The 10,361-nt window shown below is 39.0% G+C and overlaps 1 protein-coding gene across 8 annotated transcripts in view; it reads right to left on the reverse strand.

Moving 5' to 3' along the window:
* MARCHF10 (membrane associated ring-CH-type finger 10) overlaps nucleotides 1-9,692 on the reverse strand; it is a 259,755-nt gene extending 250,063 nt beyond the window's left edge. The window contains exons 1-3 of one of the 8 annotated variants that reach the window (XM_007482531.3): nucleotides 9,285-9,651; nucleotides 7,053-7,103; nucleotides 255-361 (exon numbers count right to left, since the gene is read on the reverse strand). In XM_007482531.3, the coding sequence (XP_007482593.1) occupies nucleotides 255-344 (90 nt within the window). In that variant the 5' untranslated portion in view covers nucleotides 345-361; nucleotides 7,053-7,103; nucleotides 9,285-9,651. Of the gene's footprint in view, nucleotides 1-254; nucleotides 362-5,819; nucleotides 5,882-7,052; nucleotides 7,393-8,924; nucleotides 9,057-9,183 lie in introns of those variants that run through there. The other 7 variants (XM_007482533.2, XM_007482535.3, XM_007482534.3 and 4 more) reach the window with 7 other exon arrangements.
* Nucleotides 9,693-10,361: the final 669 nt, after the last annotated feature.

Genomic DNA, 10,361 nt, shown 5'->3' on the forward strand with positions numbered 1-10,361 from the left:
ATGTTGATGCCACCATTATGAAGATGGGTTGGGGCATTGCTGGAATTCTAACCCAGATCCTCTAACTTTAAATCTAGAGTCCTCTTTCCACTGAATCCTTGGTCACCTCCACTATCATCCTTCTTACAGCCTAATACAGTCAATCACACACCCCAGGCACACTAGAACAGTCACTTTATGACAGTCTATCCCATATTAATGTTATACTCTTATTGCAAAGAAAACATACATAGTGATTTGCTTTATTCATGTACCTGGTACTCGGAGTCCACCTTGTGCTGCATATCCCGCAGATACTGAGCATCATTGACGAATTTCTGCCTGTCCCTTGCTTCATGCATCATGAAAATTTAACCCCAACCTGCATATAAAAAGTAAATAAATAATTTGAAATATGATATTTGATTGTTCTTGTACTCTTAATTTCTTACTATAATTGGTTTTTAGGGGAAAAAAACCAATTGACCTAATTACTACTGTTTGACATTAGAGAGGCATCATAGTATAGTGGGAATTATGGCGTCCAGAGTTTTTGAATCCTGCCTCTCACTACCCAAGTGACAGACCCTAGGCAAATTACTACATCTCTCTGTGCCTTCATTTTCTTGTCTATAAAATGAAGGAGTTAGATTCAAATGGTCTCTGATGTCCCTTTGAGCTCTAAATGCAGGACTTTGTCTAGGATCCTTGAGAAAAAGGGATAGATGCCTGGTGTCCATGTTGACTTCCTTATGCTTTACCTTTCCAACCATGATAGTAAAATAATTCCTAATCAGCTAACTCCAATGAAGTTGTCCAGTTATTAGAAAAGACAAGTAAAAACAAAAAACAACAAAAAAAGACAAAGTAAATAAATAGAAACCAAAGTTACAAAATTTTAACTACTTAAAAGATCATAGGAAATTTCATTTAGTTACTTATTTGGTTGTCATGGAGCCTAAACAAATAAAAAAAATTCCAATTATCAAAGAGCTTTTCATGCATAAAGATGAAGGTATAGAAATACAAAAGACACCTGCCAGACATGTCTTCACATACATGAATTTTTTGTTTCACTTAATCTAATTATTAATGTCATTCTTATTCTACTATTCCCAAGTAAAACTTTTACACAGAACTAACCACAAAGAAACCTTTTTAATCTTCCTTTTCTTCTTCCCCCAATGATCTGTATAGAGTAAGAGCTTAATAAATGCTTCTCTATTCCACAGATGGCTGAGACAATGATTGAAGAAGGCAGAACTAGCATCCCATTTAATGCATATGTTCAATCACCCCACAACATCCTTTCCCTCTTTCTCACACTATTACCACTACCATTCATTACAGAGGAACAGAAGTGTCCCCTCCCACCTTCCCCAGATCTTTCCTTCTGGTTTCTTTTTAATGACTTCTTTTTCCCTTAAAGACAGTCCCGGATGTTCAGTTTACCTTGATTTTACCTATATAAAAATATTGGACCAGAGGAAGGAAGACTTGAATATCTAATTAATATTTTTCCCAGACTGAAACTTCTTAAGTCACAGAATCACAAAACTTGTGTGTTGGAAGGGATCTGAGAAGTCCAGCCCAAAAGGTATTCACGTCGATAAAAATGTTAACTAGCACAGAAAAAAAGCCAAGCACTGATCCCTGGAACAGTATACTAGGGTCTTCCTGCCACATTGACATTAAATCAATAATTTTTTTTAATTAGCCCTATCTGGACTAAAATAAAAAAGGAAAAGATTCTCTCTTATTCTTTTTTTTTAAATATATTTTATTTGATCATTTCCAAGCCTCTCTTATTCTAATAGTCATTTCACTGCATACAGCCTTTTCTTCCTAGGCCTGGCCGCCTGACTGCAGAGAATATGGAAAAAGAGGTCATATGTTAACCATCTGCACTGGTTCAAGTCTCTCCTGTGATTGGAAAGCATACCCTTCCCTTTCCTCCCCTCTTTTAGAATCTCAGGCTCTCAACTCGACTAAGCTATTTTCTGGAGGACTTTCTCAGTTCACTCAGCTGCATTTCTTTCTTTGAAGTTATCTAATATCTACTTTTTATGTATGTATATGCCAACATATAAACATGCTGTATCCCTCACTAGAATGTAAGATTCACCAGGGCAGAGATCCTTTAAGGTGGAGACTTTGGACTTTTTCTTGGTATATCCTCCTCAAGGATTAGAACAGGGTTTGGCAAGTATTAAGAGCTTAAATGCTTATTGATTGAGTGAGCAGTCCTCAGGCTTTTCTATTTAGTAGTTTCATTCTAAATCAGAATCTGCCAAGCAAAAATTTCACCATATCCTTTGTTAACTACAAAATAAATACTTCTCCAATCCCCTTTTCAATTCAGGAGCTATTTGGACAAAACTATGCCTCAACGTGAGAAAAAGGAGGCAGATAAAAATTCCTGAGTTATTATGAGAAATCCTAGGTGTATGGAGCAGTTATTTACATTATATATCTATAGTATTCCAGAGGTCTGAAAAACTGAAGTGGCACCTGAATTGAGTCACCTATGCCTAAAGGTGATGAAGAGTTCAAACTTATTTTTAAATGTGTTCCATTCTTCCATTCTAGTTCTCGTTTTGCAGTTAAACCTAATTTCTTATTGGGGGCCAAAAAGGGGATCAAGAAGCCTATATTTTCCTGAGATTGCCCACATTTGACTTCATATAGTGCTACATTTTGAGGAATAGTTTATAAAGAAAATACTTTAATTATGGCTTCATTAAAAGATAACTTTAGCAACCAAAAAAAAAACCAACAAAACTTAAAACTCTGAAACTGTCATTCTAAAGAGGCATAGTCGAAATGTTTGCTTAGGTATATAATTTGTCATTCATTAAATTGTTATTAACATTACATATTATAACATAATTAGAATAATTATATTTAAAATGTATGAATCCACGAACATCTATAATGGGCAGCTAGGTGTTACAATGGATAGAGCATCAGACCTAGTCAGAAGACCTAAGTTCAAAACAAGCCTCAGACACTTACTGTGGGTACCTTGCCAAGTCACTTAACCCTGTTTGCTTCCGTTTCTTTATCTGTAAAAAATGAACTGGAGGGGGCAGCTGGGTAGCTCAGTGGATTGAGAGCTAGCCCTAGAGACGGGAGGTCTTAGGTTCAAATCTGGCCTTAGACACTTCCCAGCTGTGTGACCCTGGGAAAGTCACTTGACCCCCATTGCCTACCCTTACCACTCTTCTGCCTTGGAGCCAATACACAGTATTGACTCCAAGACGGAAGGTAAGGGTTTAAATTTTTTAAAAAAATGAACTGGAGAAGGCAATGGCAAACCATTCCAGTATCTTTGTCAAAAAAAAACAAACCAAAACAAACAAAACCAAAAGAGCTCATAAAAAGTCAGACCCAACTGAAATGACTCAAAAACAACAAAATATACAATGTATATGCTGCAATATACTTTATTACATATTATAATATTATATTGCATATAAGTATGCTGATAATATTCATATTTAAAAGTTGGTTATAAGGCACTCTCTGATCTTATTCTGTATTTCATAAAGTTCATATTTACCATATGATTGCACAAGGTGCTCAAATTTCATGAAATATTTCAATTGTAATAAAATTTGCAGAAAATGTGGTCATTGCTCATTGCTGTCGTTTCAATGTGGAAAATTCAAAGAACAGTGAAAATGTCGTACTATGTAAGTAGGGCAGAAGGCCCTGAATGGGAGACTTCTTGATTGGGGGGGAAAAAAAGGAAAATTTCCTTCAGAAGTAACTCTGCTTAAGAGTTATTTTTTTTTCTCTAAAAATCAGAAAAAGTATAAAGAATGCCAATAATTCAAGCCCCTCATCCTTAAATTAAAATGCCTTTCCCTCTCCTCTCCTCCCATCTGAATATCACCTGGTTCTGAATCACTCAGTTCAAACAGTGCCTCCTTCATAAAGACATTCATGACTGCTCCAATCCATAATGACCATTCCCTCTGTTGAACTTCTATGCCATTTATTCAGAGTATCACTATTTATATAATGACATATTATTATGTGTATTTTCTACCCAAATGAATTTCTTGAAGGCAGGTATTCTGGCTATGCTGTCTTCCAATCACCTAACATAGTCCCTTCCTGTATAATTACAGATTCAATCCATATTTGCTTACTAATTAAATTTAAGGGTGAAATATTACAATTGAAAAGCTGTGTGGAACACTGGATTCAAAACCAGACTTACACAATCAGCTATGTGACCTTGGGCAAATCACTTAAATCATATGAACCTGTTTCCTCACTGGTACTATGGGAATAAAAATACCTATCCTACCCTGAGTCATATAGGCTTGCTGTGGGGAAAGTGTTTGACTGTTCATTCAAAGTCTTATTCAGAGTTGATTCCAAAATTGTATTACAAATAGAATGGTTGTGAATAGAGCCAGTAATAGTCATTATTTTCTCTTGGGGCAAATGGTAAAGGAAGGAACTTAGCTCTGTTAAAGTCTATAAAGAAAGAAGTGAACCCAAGGTAGGGGCTAAGAGAAGGTACAGCTGGGAGCAAATGGAACAGTTAGAAGACCACTGGGAAAATGAATATGCTAATTATCTTAATTTGCTGGAGTTACCCAACTATGCAGATGATGAAATTTGTATGAGAGGGACTGAATTAATAAGGCTACAGAATGCCTTGGAAGTTAGCCACCATGCAGAAAGACCATGAATAACCTCAGCAGGGTCAGGGGCCATCTCATTCCATCTCTTAGTTCCTGAGATGGGATAATTAGGTGACCTTGGTCCTATAAGAATATTCTGCATGCCACATGCAGAAAACTTGTGATCCATGGATTAACTCTTCTATTGTTATCTAATCTTCAGGGCACCTGCTGGTTCAGGCTTTGTACCCCCATTGTATCCCAAAGCCTTGGAATCCCATTATCTCACATTTGCTTATCTTTCTGAAAATGTCATTGTACCCAAAAATATGTACCAAAGAACCTTTTTGTCTTTGCTGTTACCTGCCTTGCACCTGACAATCCATCACACCTGTTCCATGGCCCATACCATGCCCAGATCCTTCCCTAGATCTGCCCCCTTCCAGACCCTTTTTCCTCTTCCTTTTGTTAGAATTACATATGTGACTGCTTGCTGACTCATAATTAAGTTTTTTGGCTTTAGGATAAATTGTTCCATATGTGTATGTAAGTCCTTATTTAATAAAGATTATCCTGATTTTAAAGCCATTGTATCTCTTAGGGATTTTCTTTCCTCCTCTTTGGAACTCTGGTCCTATGGGGGTGTGTGCTTGGCACAGTATGCAGGTATGCCTCCCCTCAGGGAAAGAGGAACCCAAGTTCTGTAGAAGTCATGCCTTGGTTTATACCATACTGAAACAATCCTAGATGTCTACCCTGATGAAAATGCAAGTGCCCCAGGGAATAAAGACAACTGGGAGTAGATAGGGTACAGGAGGAAGAACAGCAGCAAAGATGCAAGCAGTGAAAGGTACAGGATCACTGAGGTTAGGAACTGAGCTGGGCAGAGGAGAAAGTGTTCCTCCAGGGTACTGTCAATGCCTTCTGAATCATTTACTACTTGGCATTCTAGCTGTGAAGACTTCATCATAGCTGTAATATTCCTCCTGCTTTTCTGACTTGCTATCTTCCTCTCACCTTTAACTTTATTCTGTTGGAGACTTGTTACAAGTTTCCATCATCTTCAACAAACATGGATGGAAAGAAAACTGAATTGGACCAGCTTTCTTGATTTGAATACTGAGTTGTCACAGTTTTTCTACTTTTGAGGCCAAAATCCAGTAAGAACCAAGCATACTAGAGAAAAAGCTGTACTGATACCTGAGATGGTCTCTTTTAATGAGAGCTGTGATTTATCTAGCCCTAATGCTCTACTGAGGAGAAAGTTGGTCTTTTGAGATTCCTCACCTAAAACAACAAACCATAAATAAATTTAGGTATATTTATTTAGTCTTTTAATTGGGTATCCTAAGTACTTTGATAGCCTATTTTGATTCCATTTTAAGTTTTTATTATTTTTCTTATTCTTTCTATTTTTCTTAATATAGCTGTAAACTTATATAGTAAGGTGCTTTTATGGGGTTTTCCCCCTTTGCCAAATCTATGCATTTTGGTTTATAGCAGAGGGATTTTAACAATTATAACTACCCTTGAAGAAGAGAAGCCTATCATCAAAAATTAATCAAGCTGAAAAGTTAAGGGCTCTCATGGAATATATTTTAATAGTCACTAAGGTGAGTCAGAACCTAAAATCAAGTTAAATGTTATTCTTTTAATTATCAAAGAAACAAAAATAATTCTGCCACTTGACCTACATGTGATCTTAAGGAAACTTCTTAATCAAGAGCAGAGAAATAACTTTTTTTAATGAGAGAAATATTACTCAAATCATTGGTGGTTATCTCTGACTTCACAATCATCTACCAAATAAAGGGTTCTTCACAACTGCCTACAAAAGACTTTTTTCTGATATATCAACTTCATTGATCATATTTTACTACAAAATATTTAGAAGTACAGTAATAATATTTGTAGTTTTTCATGATATATCTATGTATACATATAAATGTATGTATTTAAATTTAATCAGGTTTGTCATTTCATTGGAGCAGGGAACTCTGGCTGTGGAATGTCTCAAAGCAGATCTGTACCTGCTCTGCAGTTTGAGAGAGCTGCCTGGGGCCTGGGTTAGGGCCACTGAGCAGTTCTGTGTTAGAGGCACAATTCTTCCTTAGAGGCCAGCTCTTTATTCATTATTCCCAGCCTCCTCTATATTTAAATACACACAGACAGGTTACATACTTTAACTACTCTTGTGGTTTCATCATTGTAGGGAGTTCCCACAAAGGAGTTTCCTCTCCCAAGGCACATTCTCTGCAATTTATTGTCTTAGAGAGTTAATTGCCTTGGTCACTTAAAGATTTGCCCAGGGCCACATAGCCACAAAATGTTAGCCTGACTTGAACTTATTGTTAGAATCTCAAATATGTATGTACAATAAACCAAAATGACTGCTTGGAATTGTATTCATAGAAGATAAATGTTTAAACTCACTGATCTCAGCTCTTGTTGTCTTATTCAGCCAAAAGGCCATCTGAAGTCATCCTGAGCAAAGATGGAAGGATAGGGAAATAAAAAATTGATAAGATGCAGAAAAAGGTCTATATTTTCAGAAGAGCAGTTCTGTAGTCTTTCTACTCCTCACTTATTGTTTTTCAACTGAAAAATTTCTCTGCGGTTGGCACAATTGTTTTTTTAATCTCTGATGACACTACTTTGCTAGACTGGTTCTCAAGAAGTGATCAACTTCATGCTAGATAGGAAAGGGAAAGGGAAGGGGAGGGGAGAAAGGAGAGGGAGTTCTTCCCTAACTGAAAGGAGCATATGACTGTCCCAGCCTCAATATTCTATATACCTATGAGATTTCAATAAAGATGATTCTAAAGAACTTTATGACATATGTAGCCCTCTCTAGAGTTAAATTCCCTATTCTCTGAATAAGAATACCAAATCTGGCCAACAGAATGTCTTTCAGTTCTCTATGTTCTTATTAATCATATATTGCCCTTGTCTATGGGCATATTTTTCAGAAGAAATGATGTGGACATAAAGATATAAAGTTTTTGTCTTCTACTTTTCTACTATGTTCACATGTACTCCTAAGGGAAGTGTAAGTCCTAAGTTCCTTATAACCCGATTTCCTTTGAAACAAAATCAAAGTAACTACTAATCAGATTTTTTAATCACTTTTTTGTGTAAGTTGCAAAAAGATAACAGGAAAATTTGATGCTATCATCTTTTTACATATATTCAATATGTATCATATAAACAAGTAAAATATTTTAGTGACTTGGAGTACACAAGTTCACATCCCTCTCTCTGTAGCCCTATCTGGTGAATGCTAAGGGGCCCCATATCTTCATATGAAGAGTTGAAAGTATTAGAGAGGGAGGCAGAGTGCACTGAAAACTGTCATTTGACTTTTCTAGTAAAATTGGATTTTAAAATGAAAAAAAAAATGTGCCAATTAGAAATGTCTCCTACAAGATTTACGCCAATACAGAATTTCCTGGTAACTTTGCTTGCTTTTTATTTTTGGAACTACAAGTGAAAGAGGCCTCCACACAAGAGCCAACAAACCCAGAAGGTGGGAATGATGACTGTATAATTGTGAAATTAAAGCATCAGACCTCTTTAGGTTGAGACTAAGGATAAAAACATAATAACATTCAAAAGATTTAAGTATAGGGAAGGGTGGCATATTTCCCAAGTTAGGACTGCTGTTAACATTATATCTCAAGGCGTCAGGGAAGAGGTAAAAAGTAGTACAGAAGGGGGAAGGCTGCCAGAGAAGAAAATGTGTAATAATAGCTCACTGATTTAAAGCTGATAAGATTCGGAGAGTTTAGTCCAGTCCAGGCTTATTTTACAGATGAGAAAACTGAGGTTGGGAGAGGTTCAATGGTTTGCCCAAAGTCACAGATAAGTCATAGAGTTATGTTTCCAACCAAGTTCTCACCCTAATTCGGGTTCTCTTTGCACTACTCCATGCCCCTTCAATCAAACTAGAATTCAGCTTTTCAAAGTCTACCCCTGGGGTACCAGTAAGAGAAGCTGGTGGAGGTGGGGAAAGAACAGGTCGTGGAAATTTTTTAAATTAAAAACACACACGCACACACACACACTGGATTTGTAGCTCGTGTCCACACTAGCGACTTCTATGAGACATTTCCACGGAAGTGAAAAGTCCAATAGCAGCCCCAGCTTGGTAATATACCCTCCTCTCCTATACTTATTAAATCTCGAGTGTCGTGTCATTATTCTTATCCTCATCCTTAACAGGTTTAACAATCTCCATCTCACTTGGCATCCTAGCTCTGCTACTCTACCAGCCCTGTGATCTTGGGAGAAAGCGCTTTCCCCAACCTGAGCCTCAGTGTCTTCATCTGAAAAATGAAGATGACAGCAGCCAATTTTAAGCTCTCTGCCTCCTCCTATCTCTCGTTCCCATGATCCCACGGGAAGCCTTTAATTCTCCTCCGAGGACGGAGTGACCGTCCCCGCCCCACTTCTCCCCACCCCCCACTGCCGGTCTTTTGCCGGGGCGGAGGAGAAAACGGCCCGGCCCGATCTAAAACAGACCGCCCTCACCCCTGCCTGGCAAACAAACAAACCGTGAACCAACCACTTAACGGGGGCCCCAGGGTCACCATGGGGCTAGGGGAGACAGGTCAAGTCGGAAGGCCCGGGAGGCCGACTCTAGCCTCCCAGGTGGCGGGCGGTTACCTGGGCGATGCTGCGCTTTCTTCCCTCGGGGGCTAAGGGGCGGGGGCGGGGCGGGGTGGGCTCGGGCGTGTCGGGGGTGGGGGTCCGCAGAACATCAATCGCAGGGGGGAGGGGACAGTCCCTCTCCTACTCTTCTTCCTTCTCCTCCTCCTCCTCCACCTCCTCCTTTTCCTCTTTTTCCTTCTCCTCCTCCTTTTCCTTCTCCTCCTCCTCCTTCTCTTTCTCCTCCACCTCCCCCCCCTGAGGGCTGCTTTGCAACGGCGGCGACTGCTAGGCCTTCTCGGAGGCCGAGGCCGAGGCGGAGGCGGCAGCTAGGGCAGGCGGGCGTCCTCCTGTTTCCTTAGCAACCACCCCCTCTTCCTTCAGCGAACTGGGGCAGCCGGGCCTACACAGTGAGTCGCGAGTCCGAGAATGATCCCAATGCGGCTGCGCGACACGACACGCTGGAGGAATAAGACTAGGTGGGGGAGGGGACAAAAGCGCCTAGCTCAGACCCAGCCTAGATATCAGGCCTCAATCCCTTCTATCAGGGCTATGAAATCCGGGCCAAGGCCTTGGAAGGAATCTCTGGCTGTTACTATGGGAACCAATTGAGGAAGAGGGTGAGAGCCAGGCGGAGGTGTAAAGAACTTGGTGGGGGCTGTTCAAGGAGAAAGATGATGTATTATCTTGCAATTTACTACCTACCATGCCTCCCTGGTAGAAGAGCACTTTGTAAATTTTAAAGCGCTATAGAAATGTGAAGTCTTATTGTTCTTATTACTATCATTGCTGCTACCCATTCCTTTAGAGTTAAGCTGCAATGGTTCTTTTGCTGTTGTCTTAAATAAAGAATGATTAAAGAAAATGAGCCTCCAAAAGCAGTGTTTTAAGTTGATAATTCCTAAAAAAGGAAATATCTTAAAGACTTAAGTTACAGTGGCAATTTAGTCCAACTCAAAAAAGCATTTAGTACCTAAAATGAGTAGCTCTACTCTAAAGCACAGAGGTTACAAAAAGAGGCATGAGCATTGCTCCCAAAGATGATTCAACTGCTGGAATCCCTAATTTGGTATATAAGGGTAAGATACATATATA

This window comes from Monodelphis domestica, chromosome 2 (genome assembly GCF_027887165.1).
Source record: "Monodelphis domestica isolate mMonDom1 chromosome 2, mMonDom1.pri, whole genome shotgun sequence".
Taxonomy (NCBI): Eukaryota; Metazoa; Chordata; class Mammalia; order Didelphimorphia; family Didelphidae; genus Monodelphis; species Monodelphis domestica.